This window comes from Ruditapes philippinarum, unplaced genomic scaffold, assembly GCF_026571515.1.
Source record: "Ruditapes philippinarum isolate M1 unplaced genomic scaffold, ASM2657151v2 ctg3836_1_1_1_1, whole genome shotgun sequence".
NCBI classification, from domain to species: Eukaryota; Metazoa; Mollusca; class Bivalvia; order Venerida; family Veneridae; genus Ruditapes; species Ruditapes philippinarum.
The window spans coordinates 28,159-41,589 of NW_026863071.1; the positions used below are offsets into that span (position 1 = coordinate 28,159).

Here is a 13,431-nt window from a genome sequence, read left to right on the forward strand (position 1 = left end):
CAATGACCTATTTACTGTTGACTCTGAATGACGGGCTGAATCAATACAGTGTAGGAAATATTTTTTGTCGGATCAGTGGAACATAATAAAAACAAAATACTAATAACTGATGTAGAACAAAAATTGTGATAATAATTCAGTTGTATGACATGAATATATTTAATATAATGCTCAAATTAACCCGAAATCATGAGGGCTACAAAGAAACTGAATTTTAAGGTCTTTGGCCTATATAATGTTCTTTGTTAAGGAGGAGTAAGAAAATAAGTTTTTACTGGTACATAGGTGAGAAGTACAAATAAGATTTTTAAGGGAGCTTGCAGTGCTGATAAATGACTGACTGACTAACTACCGGTATACTGATCTACATTGGTAATAAAAGGAACCAAGCCATATTCATATTTCTGTAGGTCCAATCAGTCTGGCAATATCAAGAATAATCAAAATAGTTGCTTGAAAAGGTTATAATATTATATACTCAGGGTTGCATTTGGCAAAGTCAAGGATTCAGTGATGTCTAGTCATGGACTCATGGCTGACTGTCACACTGACTGTTCACTTTTCAGTTAGTATGTATTTTAATATGTTTTATCCAGACTGAAAGATGGAAAAGTCCATTTTAAGCATAGTAATTAGGTTTTATTATGTTTCCATATGACAAGATTTTGTTTTATACAGATGTAAGCTATAAATAACATATTTTCATATGTTAGGGCTTTCTGAATGACTCCCAGAGGTTAATGGGATCAGTTGTTTTATGACATATCTTTTGACTAATTTCATAAGCAACATGTTTGTGAGTAAATGAATTTTCCTGGACAAGTTATGATAATGTTGCCATGTATACTTGATATGTTATATATAGCTTAGGGAAAATCTTGAAATGTCATAATCATTTAAATGCATATACTGTGTAGAAAACCTACTCAATGTCACTCTAAATAATAATAATCTACTGGTAATATAAGGCCTTATATGGCTAATAGCTGTTTTTTGAACTTTAGAAAGTAATTAGCTGTAAGATAGCAAACCTTCTGAGATTGGAATAGGTCAGTACCCTGAGAAGAACTCCATATAATACAGCTTTTACAAAATAAGTGGAATGACCAGATATTAAGATAACCCCTAATTTTGTTTGTGTAGAAGAACAAGAGCAAAATAATAAGATTTGATGAAATTTATTTTTAATTATTTGTTTCTTGAAAAATTAAAAACACATGTCAGAAAGATACTAGTTGATTTTTTTTGTTTTAATTGAAAAATTAAATTAAATAAATAACTTCGCTGATAATGGAATTTAAAGGTATACCCTCAGCCTGTATCTATTCCTGCAGTATAGAGCCAGACCAGCCTGTAGCAAAAAATTGTAATCATGTGCATCAATAAGAAATTAAACGTTGTCTTGACTACAATGTAATTTCATTTTTCACATGTATTTTCAGGTCAGTAACAGATCCAAGAGATGGAAAGCGTGTTGCCCTCAAGAAAATGCCCAGTGTCTTCCAAAACATGGTCTCTTGTAAGAGAGTGTACAGAGAACTTCGAATGCTCTGTCAATTTAAACATGACAATGTACGTATCATAGTCAACCAAGTTTTTGATGAAAGTGTTTCTTAACTACTAATTAGATATGATTTGGAAATTTATTGGACCACAGTCCTGAGACGTGGGTCTTGGATAGATTGTTTGTTTTTCCGTGACCAATCGGTTAAACACTTGAATGTTGAAATACGACCATTAAAGTTGATGTAAAATATTAATTCATATATTGCGGGTAAAACTGCAATCAAACAAAGTTTTGAGGACAAGAAGCAGATGTTTGAAATTAATGTTCTTGTTTAAAAATTAAAAGGTTGACTTAATTTAACATAACCCTGGGATTTATAATAGTAAATTGGCTCAATATTTTACATTTCGTTTCAAAGCAGTCATAAAACTGAAATTCAGACACTTAACCTGTTACAGATCTACAATGTAATTTAGCTGGGCAAAAACTTCACTGTTATTTCTTTCTATTAAATGCTTTATATTTGAATTGTTCATTTTGAGATGTAACTGGGTTAGTTGGACAGATCTTACAAATGTTACCAACTAATAATATTAATGAAAAATTAAAGTCATTCTCTCAACACTAAAGCTGTTACAATTTGTTTGGTATAAACTATATTGTATATTTATTTACTCATTTTAACCTGGTAACAGTTGACAAATCACATTATTTGTATCTAAATTTAGGGTTGTTTAAAAATCAATACACCTTTGTGTTGGACCAGACTTGATATTTTATAGTTTATTATTAGTTGTACACATAGGATTTAGGAAAAACAGTTGATAAAACCAGATAGATTAGGTCCATTATGTTATTGTATATATAAAATTCAATTATATTTTTAACAAATATACTTGTCATTCAGACAGACTGTCGTAGTCTGTAAGTAAAACAGGAAGTTTATATTGTCACCATATCAACAATAATATTTATTCTTTTGTTGTTCTGATTATTTTACATTGTATTTTTTAAGAAAATAGTCATATTATTTCGGTTTTTGTTGTGGGAATTTGATTGTGAAATTTGTGACAGAAGCTTTCAGTTGATTTATTAGGTCACTGTCTGAAAAAACAACAAAAATACTTACAACAATTACATTGTTAGGTCTAAAGTTCATTTGTTTATCCTTAATTTGTTAATTAAGGCACTTTTGTTCCAGGATGGTATTCTGTTTCTGGTGTTTTAGCCTCATTTAATATGTGGTCCTACTTTTTACATTCATTTATTAGAAGCTTTCAATTTCTTTCAAAGCAAAGTTATTTGATAACTAAAATATTTGCCAGAAAGGTGATACATATCAGTGAAAGTTTGCAAAAAAATGCATTTTTCCTTTCATTTTATTTTAATGCAGTTTTGTGGTCAAAATATGGCCCCATTCACAGAGCCCAAAACACATTTTTTCACAGTTGTTTAACAATGTTAAATTATCAGAAATTGTATTTGTAAAATAAAGTCAATGCCTTTAAATCATATTAAGAATCTGGACGCATAAAAAATGACTAGGGAAAAATCAGTTACCTTTATAAAAAAAAAAAATTATTTATGCAACATATTTGGGTCATTTTCCACAGTTGTCTAAAATTTTCATGATGGAATTATTCAATAACATAAAGCCACCAGCTACAATTCTCTTAAAAGTCATCATTTGCCATCTATCATATAGACTTTTAAGGGGGTAAAAATGTAATAAACAGCCATAATAATAAACTTGCCTGCAGACATTATTTATAATGTTACTTTGCACTGTTGTTAATACTGAAAATGGTGTTTTATTTGTCATCTGAGCATTTCTTTCCATTGATTGCTTTTTGAATTAATAGGGAATAGGAACATTCTTTGTATGGTTGTATCAGGAGTATAAAAATCAATATATACCAACATTCCCTGCCAGTACTAACAATGTGTAAGATTATTAGTCATACAATGTTATATAGCCACAGTTATGTGTAAAATGACAGGTATGCTGTATGACATGACAAAACTAGGTCACACTGTTGCTACCCGTATTTTACTCCTCATTTATTTAAACTCATCATTGACCTGTTTTGATATTTAAACATTGGGCTAAGTTTATTCTAGATCTAGAAGGAATAACATATATTTTATAAAGAAAGAACAGCATTTTTTTTTAACTTTTGTCTTTTATAATGTTTGTCATGATATATTAAATTAATGGAGTTTTGTAGAAAGATTTAAGATTGTTAAGTTAAATAATTAAAATGAGTATTATAAGGATAAGTTTTTAGGATAGGTTTTCAATTAGATACTTCTATAGTAAATAATGAAAGGGAGAGGAAACACACATATTAAAGTGTTACATTATATATATGTGGACACAATTTCTTTGCTATTATTTTCTTTTTATAATCTTTTATGAAAACAACAAGTTTTGACAATTGTAGTATTTCGTAATTTGATATTCATGTTTACTGTAATTTGAGCTAAATCAATATACAGCCATAGTCTGACTTTGTAAAGTCTGGGTTTTTTAAGTTAGCCCATTTTATATCAAGAAATAATTATATAGGTTTGAAGAATGTTTCAAGACATAAAGCAGACTTTATTGGGAAAAAAATGTTGTTAAAAGATTTATATAAAATTAGTCTTTATATAAATTGTCCCAATTTGCATTTTATACAATTTAAGCATATTGAAATGTAAAAATTGAAAATTGTTGATTTTTTTATTAAATTAATAAACTGATTTTATATATGTTTCACTATTTCAGGTTTTGTCAGCATTGGATATATTACAACCTCCACACATAGATTTCTTCCAAGAAGTGTATCCTTTCCTATAGAGTAAACTGTACATATTGTTCTGAACATACTGTACAACGTGTACTGTGCATATTGTACATATATGAAATGGTAGCAGGAGGTAATAATTTTATTCAAAAGGCCAAGTTAACTTATCAAGTGTTGCATAAATCAAACATTAATCAAACATATAATGAGTATTTGATTTATCATATGCTACTGGAATTACTTCTGGATTTCATCAATAACATACTGGTATACATGTATATAAAAGTCATACATGTACTTACATGATGTATGTAACTCACTGTATGTAACACACTAAAATTTCACCTCAATTCATTCTTGAACATACAATGATAATAAATGAATAGAAAGTTTTTTTATAAAAAAAGATTATAATTATCTTTCTTTGAATAGAAGTTGTGGTACTTCTAGGGGTTTGGCCCGGTTTTAATAAACATAAACCTCCTGGTGAGATATGTTCCATAAATTATTTATCCGAAAAGAAAAAAATCTTTCATAGACAGCATAAATTTGATGATAACTACAAGACTTCGTTGAAATTATTCAATATGAACTGCTAATTTTGTTGTCTTCTGCCAAGGTTTGTTGCATATCTTGGCATATAATTTTGCTTTGAAAGTCAAATTCTTTGATTTCTAAAATTCTTTTTTGACAATACAATTCCATAATCTGCTTGGTTTTAGAAATATACATAATTATTATATTTTTGAGGACATAATCTCGTTTCCTTGGAAATAGATTTTAATATAAACCATTAATTATCTTATCCGTTTTGCAATGTATATACTGAACTTGGTTTAACTTGCGCTTCTATTTTTGTATTATAAATATTTTCATTTAAGCTGTTCCAGGGAGAATTTGCTGTATTAATTATTCATAGAGAACTAAAACAGAACCTTAAATAACTGGTAGACTTCTTGAAATTTTGGCCTAGTTCTTAAACACTAATGTGGCATATATTGAAATTCAGAAAATTTGATTTTGACATTTCCTTTTCTTGCACTATTTTAATTGTGAACAATCCTGATATATTTCGACACAAAGAAATACAGCATAAAATTATCAGTCTTACTCTTAGGCTGTCATGTTTATAAAAGAAACAAATCTGAGTAAGATTTTATTGTTTAGGTCACTGTCCTATTTGGTTTCATTAAGGCATTGACCTTAAGCTCATGAATTTTATTTTTTATTGCAAATACAAATGAACTGAATTTAAAACTTCAACAATCACAAAATGATTAGGGTTAATAACTCTCTTGTATTTTTTGGCCTTTAACTGTTATTTTCTTGTCTTAACAGAACCAGGGTGTTCTAAAAGTATTTCACAGTAATGTAATGGTTTTAAAATCTATATAAGAGTATGTAAAGAAACCTTTTCAGTTTCAGACTTGAGTCTACACTCCCTATGAGCTTGTAACATGTATACAACAAGCTTGTGTTTGAGCATTTTATATAGATCAGTTAGATATGCTTCCATGAATACCTTGATAAAATGTTGGGCAGATAAAATATATGTATAACCCTATCTCACCTCACAGGTGTAGACTGTATTTTTAACATTTTTAAGATACTTCTTTCCTCTCTCATAAATTCTTCTGATCTAGTGAATTCAGTCAACCGCAACTCTTAACATCTTTATTTGAAATTAACCTGTGGTTTGAAATCATTGATTGATAACACTGCACATACTCTGGAAGCTAAGAACTACTTAAGTTCAAAGTAATAAAAAAAAACCAAGGCATTTTATGGTTCAAAATTGTTTTCTTTATATATATTAATGTCTTTGTATATTCTTGGGCTATTAATAAACTTAAATATTATTTTAATTTTTTTTTTATTGAAAACTGTCAGAGAAGTAATAAGGGTTAAGTTGTAATTGAATGAATACTTTGGGGTATGATGTATATATATATATATATACACGCACGCACAATGTCGCTAAATCACTGTAGCAAAATAAAGAATAATAATATACCTGCAGAATTATTGTCTTGAAATATTAAGAAGAAAAAAGATGAATATTACATGTTACTGCAGGTGTTGAAAATTTGAATGATATCCTTTGATATGAAGTTTTAGATTGTCTGTAAAATTTTCATGTCTTATAACAGATGTTGTCTGGTATTTGGCACGGCTTTCTCTATGAGTAAATTTGTTTTGTAGGAAATTTGGATGTTCTTCGTTCATAGTTGTCTGCCACAATTATGTGAACAAAATATGCGGTAATTTCTGCTGACTCATCAACTGTAGTAGATTTGTATCATCATGGCATACTTGGTGAAATTCTGTTGCTGTAGTAGTAGTAGTAGTTTTTGTAGAAATTCTGATTGGGGAGGCATAAATTTGTCATATTCTAAATGCAACAATGGTGTTTTAACAGGAAGAGATCCATTGCAGTATAATGCTCAATTTGTAGATGATTGATATTTACATGATACTGAATTACATAATTATATTATGCTATAAGTTCAGGCCTGGGGTATATGTTTAAAAAAAATTTCATGCACAGCATAAAAACAACAAATTTCAGAAACTTAAGAATATATCAGAGGTGTCAAGATGAAGTCCATTTTTAGCTCTGACAGTTATTTCGAAGAAAAGGGAAAGCTATTGTACTCATCCAGTTGTCGGTGTCAACTTCACAGTTTCGTTAAGTTTTTGAGGGCAAGTTGATATCTTCAAAACTACTGACGGGAATGAGTTGAAGGTAACTTACTTGAGAGCATAATATTAGGTCATCTTCCAAGGCCCATAACTAGATCATGGATTTTGACAGAATAATGGCCCTTTTGATCTTAGAAAATTCTACATTATCCAGGCTCTTGTTTTACTATCAGGCACTGAGAGGATAGTGGAGTATGACAGCTCTTGTTAATTTCTGATCTTTCTGTTTTGATGTTATTCTACAGAAAAGCATATTAATACATTGCAATGGTCCTTATTGTTTACAGAAAGCAAGAGAGTCCTAATTGTTTGTTCACACACTGGGAGAGTTATTTTATCCTTGAAGTTATTAGGATAGTTCTTATGTTATTTTATTACTTTTTCTCAATAATGTTTTGGTGAGATAAAAACCATTTGGTTAATTGTTAGTTACAATTGTTTTGGGTTTTTTTCATTTCTTTTTTTTATAAGATCTAATTCTTCAAAAAAACACTTGACAGAATGAGATTTTAATTTCTGATTCAGTCAGGTTTTATCTATGTATTTAAATTTTCTCATAGAAAGAATTCCTATTGATAAAATCTGATGAAGGATAATGAATGAGTTTTTATAAACACCTGGACTATTTATACCAGAACATAGTAGACCGGAACTGTAGTCATTGTGTATGGCTTGTTGTAAACGTTTTGTTTATAGAGTCTGCTGGAATGAATAATCTGGTATCAACAATGTATAGAAATTATTTACATGAATTCTATAAATATCTTGGCAACTATTTCACAATTAATGAGATATGATATAAAGGTGTATATGTGTGTGTGTGATGCTAGGTACTAAATCACAGGGTCTGTGTCTGACATGCTGGAGATTAACATGGCATGCTAGCTCATGTTTCTGTCAATATTGTTGTTATTCTCAAACTTATATAAACGTTGTTTTTTCGAAGTAAAATGAGAAAACCTTTCATCTTTTAAAATATTGTTGTTATGTCCATTTATACATGTATTCATTCTTGATAAATACCCTACAGTGGTGTTGTTATGTTTTCAAATAACTTAAATTTTTTGCTTATTTTATTTATAAGGTATTATAAAGTAAACGAGGCCAATATAAGTTGGGTGCAATACTTCTTGTTGTGTTTAAATAAAATAGTTCAAGTAAAGATGTATTTAAAAGTTCCGATAGTACTGGGTCTGACTGTCCCTGTTAGTACAGCACTATAGTGAATAGGGGATGAAAAGAACGTAATTCAATTTTACTTATTATCTTTTTTCATCTTGATCCACTGCATGTTTCTTCGGTTTCTTCTTCTTCTGCTAAGGAATATTGTTGCTTTACTGTTCATTGATTTTTTCTGACTTTTCCTCCACAAAGTATCCAATTTCCAGAAATGGTAGTCATAAGTATCGGTGAAAAATAACAAGGCTGATCTTGAAAAGTAACCATTCTCGGAAAAGATGTTTAATAAAAGTAGTACATTTATGTATAGTTCTATGATATTAATGGCAGTTTTTTCTTGTTGGAATATTATAATGACAGCATCATCCAAGTTTTCAAACATCATCTGACCTTTTTACATTTATATGACTTGTCATAAAATGGCAAAAATAGATCATGTGATAATCAAAAGAAGTCTTAAAATGTATTCCTGTGCAATATATAATATCAAATGTCAAAAAGTAGTTACACATTCATAGATGACATAAAAGGCTTAAATTGTGTAAAAGTTAGTTTGTGACGCATTCTGATAACTTATGTTATTATACCTTTTGGTATAGACTTGCATTAATTCCTTATGGCAAGTCTGTGTTGTGCTTCATAGCATTGTTTTGATGGAAAAATAAAATACTAAAAAGTTCTTTGCAAACCCAGACAGTTTTACTTCATATTAATGAATTCTTCTATGTTGTATGACCAAAGTTCATGAACATCAACTGTCCTGATTGTTTTGTAAGGAAACATAAAATTCCTGTTAATTATTTAAAAATAAGACAGTTTCACGGTCAGACATATGTGCACATAATCTCTCTAGATTTGGTGGTGTTTTTTTGTCTTTTGGGTTAAAAAAAGTCTGTTGATAGGTGAACAACATGTGGTTTTATGTGCAGGTTCAATGCAGTTGGCCTGAGGTCATTGCACATATGTTTAGAGGTCAATGTACATTTTGTGAGGTGATTTACACGCTAATAATAGGCCAAGTAGTGGCGGTTTTCAGGTAGAAATAGAGTTTGTGCACAGATAATTACTGGTTGATTGACAGGCATCGTTTGCCTCATTTGACACCAATACTTGCTATAAAAATTGATGGGTGAACATTTGACCTGGAGAGACCTTAGACAGATACCAGTAAAAAACAAATTCTGATGCTTAACTTAAGAAATTTCAGCTGAATTAAGAATAAGAAAGGGTAAATTCCAAACAATGTAGGCAGGCTTATTTTGAACCCTCTGTATTTCTTTGAACAAAGATGAATCACACTGGGGAATTGTGATTGAAATTCATTTTGTATAAATGACATACCCCGGTATCAATAATGCTACATAATAACCTAGACTTAGCCGTATTGTTTTGTATCAAAGATACAGTTTTTCTGAAAATTTAGAGATCACAATATCACCATCATCTTTGTTGAGATTATATGAAAAATATGTCATTATCTTTAACATCCTTGTTTCATTTTTTTATCATCAAAAAAAGTCTTTGTTATATTGACCAGGAAAATTTTTCTTCCGTATTCATGCCAAAAGTGGATTAAGGCTAATTCTCAAGTTGAGAGCAATAAGGAAATGATGTACAGGAAATGACCAAGTTTAAATTATCATCCTGTTTTTGATGTTGTCCTGCAACATTCTGAGTATCCTTGTTTTTATATCCGAAACACTGATTGTTAATTATATAGGCTTTGCCTATTTATATATATTTATATATATATTTTTCAATTTCAGCTGGAAATGAGTCATACTGGTGTTGAATTAGCAAATGTAACTCGGTCAATGTAAAAGGTTTACCATTCATAATATTAAGAAGTGAATGTATAAACAACCATATTAAAATTGTTGTAATATTGTTGGTTCAGTCATGTTTCGGTTAGTTTTTTAAATAAAAAATTTCAAGAAATTGAATCTTGTCTAAAAAAAATTTCCATTGAGAACAAGTATAAAGGGTTTTAATCTTTCGCCCATTCATCCATCAAGTCCTAGGTATTTGTTATATCAGTTACTATATAAAGGAGAAAGTTTATAGTCAAGTCGAGACAAGTTATCAGACTTTTTAGGTCACTAGGTTTCAAATTATGGGTTGTTTGTTTCCGTACACTTTTTTATCCCATTTTTATCGCCCCTGTTAATGGACTTTAATTTTGAACAATCTGTTTTGTATATTGTTGATGATATAAATCAAACATGTGACAAGTTATAAAATATTTTAACAAGAAATAGACCTCTGTTTTAAATTTTTGAATTAATGTTTTTTTGTGTATAAGAGCAAAATTGATATAATACAGTGTATATATTTTATGGTATTGACTTAAAACATGAATAAGGACATCATTTTGTTATTTATCAAATGTGGTATAGTAAAGACGAAGTATTAGTAATTATGACATGGTCAAATGTGGGTGTTTTTGTGATGAACGTTGGTTACAAACATAACTAATATATAGGCGGTGTTTGCATTAGTCAGAAATTAAATAACATAAAATGTGTACTTTTAGGCTAGCTGTTTTTAAAACCTATAATTCTTTTGCAGAAAAGCATATAAAGGTCACGTAAAGAATGTTGGTTGAAAATATTTATTCAATAAAATCTGAGGCTTATTCTGTTGGATAAAGTGGCTGTTCAAAATATCTAGCTGAAAGAAAATGTCGAATTTTGAGAAAAGATTTTTTTTTTTTTAAATTATATGGTCATTTTAAAATAATTCTCGAAACAATTAATTTATTATTATCTACTCCACATAGTTTTCAACCTCCCTTTTGTGGAGTAGATAATTATATATGGTTTTTGTTTGCAAGAAATCTGACATTATGTATTTTAAAAGTATTGAGATGTTCTTGGGGAAAGTTTTATGAAAAACAAAGACGTGAAAAGTAACAAGGAAAAAAAAAAATCATCAAATTATATTAATTAGATTTAACCTCAGTTTTACTGTCTTTGTTGTTTTATTGTTAGAAAATACCAGTCCTATACTGTAAAAAAGAAAAGAAAATAGTGAAACTTTGAGGATTTGAATATAAACTCAAATGTATTGTTCTTTTTTTTTTTTTTTCCTTGTTTTTTTTCCTTAAGATTTATTTTCCGTCTTCTATTTATAAAATTATAAGCTATAAAGAGCCAAGGTTAAATTGTTAACTGAGACGGGAATATTTTCTTGTTTAAATGTACTGATATACTAGATAGATAGATTAGTAATAAACAGTGGAAAACAAATATCTGTCGACTGTGTTTTGTAAACAAAGGAATGGGTTCATATCAGTTTTCAATGATGAAATTAGGAACATGATTTCTTTGTGTCTTTTGTGTATTTGTCGATATGATTTAGCAGTACTTAAGGCTTAACTTTATTTCTAGTTTCTTTGTTCAGTTTTACAACCTACACCTAGTGATTAAACTCCGCAAAACCACACAAAGAAAAATTTTGGTAAATAAAGTCATAGGTTTTGGACCAAGAACATATGGAAAGGGAGAGCACCTTTGGGCTTTTGTGTGTACATGTGGTTATAAAGAGGTGGGGGGGGGGTGAATGTGACTTCAGTTTCTTTTTTTCCTTTGATGTAAGGGGAAGAAGAAATTGGCTGTAAAATATGTAATGCAATATATTATAAATTACACATGTTGAGTTAATTTACATTTTTTTCTTTGATGTTTTTTTCCTCATCTCTTTCCTGAATGTAAAATATTGTTTGTTGTTGTTCAGTTTAACCTGAATATGAAGTACATGGACATAACTGTTCAAGTTCATTTCCAAATTTAGTCATACTATACTTTAATTTTTCCACAACAATTGTTGCTTTATAATAAACAAATATTACTATTGTTTATGCAAAATAAGAATTATGTTATGTTAAAATAAATTATTGGTTACCAATGACAACTATTAACAATTAGCTACCGGTATTAAGGAAAGCTATAGCCAGCAGAATTAATGCTGTGAATCATTTTATGAGCACAGTACATATAACCTACTTGTATTCAAGTTAATCTTGTTCTTTGTGCTGACCTAGCCTATATCTGACTAACTGATAGATCTTATTCATTTACAAGCTGTTTATTTAGCAGTGTATGAATCAAATGATGAATTACTCATTTATAGATGATGTCTCGTAATGAAGGTGTTAATTAAAGCATAATTTGTGATATTGAAATGCATGTTACTGAAGTTTTCTTTGTTCTATACATGTTTTTGTTTCCATTAAATTCTGACTTTGATTGGTACTGTGAAGTCACTGTAGATAGATCATTTATTGCAAAAAGGTTGTAACTTGCTCTGTAGGAACATTCAAGTTAGAACATTGTATTCTCTGTCTCCCTTGTAATGTAAACCAACATTTTCTAAATTGATTCCTCCTCTTTGTTTCCTAGCATCTGTCAAGGTGCCGACTTTGAATCATCCTCTCTAGACACATCTGCAGTGGCTTCTCTTTTTCTATATGTAATTATTATTACTAATTATTAAATTACTAACGGCTGCGGTATAAATTATTAGGACTTCTTGTATAATGTATATATACGTTATTCTGTGTCCAAGGTAAATATATCATAGGGTGACATCATTCTTCTGCTATACTTATTCCTATTTCTCTTTTACTTTGTTTACATTTATTCATATAATAATGATTGTCTCTTTACTATCTTCATTTGTCTTTGCATTCTGTCTTATTTTTAGTCAGTCTGAATTTTGAGATAACATCAAAGTCTTTGAACAAGCAAAATATCATAATATGACCATATTGATATAGTGATTGATTTGTACTGAAATCATGATCATGTAAGTGCTTGCTATAAGTCAGTGACCCATGTCACATGTCACAATAACATCATGTAATGTATAACATATCATAAAATCATATAAATGCACATTAATATAGTGTAATTCAAATGACAGCTTGTTCATTATGTAAATAACACATATTTTCACTTCATGCATACATTAATGAATATAAATATTGTAAAAGTAATGCAAAGTGCTAACCTTGTGTTGTTTGTTAAATAAATAAAATATGAGCGGCGGTTTTGTTTTGTCATTGACTGATTATACTTTGTTGTATTTTATTTTCAAATGTTTTGATGGGTTTTGAAGGTGTGTTTTGTTACTCATTCACACTTAAATATTCAAGGTTTTAATGATATGACATTAGTGATTTTGAAAATGTAATACAAAAAAAATTTTCATTCATGATCATTCACCAACCCCATGAAAAAAGAAAATGAAAAT

General features: G+C 29.3%; 1 protein-coding gene across 1 annotated transcript in view; it reads left to right on the plus strand.

The window, feature by feature from the left end:
- The window catches only part of LOC132721067 (serine/threonine-protein kinase NLK-like), a 34,835-nt gene that overhangs the window by 2,997 nt on the left and 18,407 nt on the right, over nt 1-13,431 (plus strand). Inside the window, exons 2-3 of the mRNA XM_060705319.1 lie at nt 1,443-1,572; nt 4,278-4,333. Of these exons, the coding sequence (XP_060561302.1) occupies nt 1,443-1,572; nt 4,278-4,333 (186 nt within the window). The remainder of the gene's footprint in view (nt 1-1,442; nt 1,573-4,277; nt 4,334-13,431) is intronic.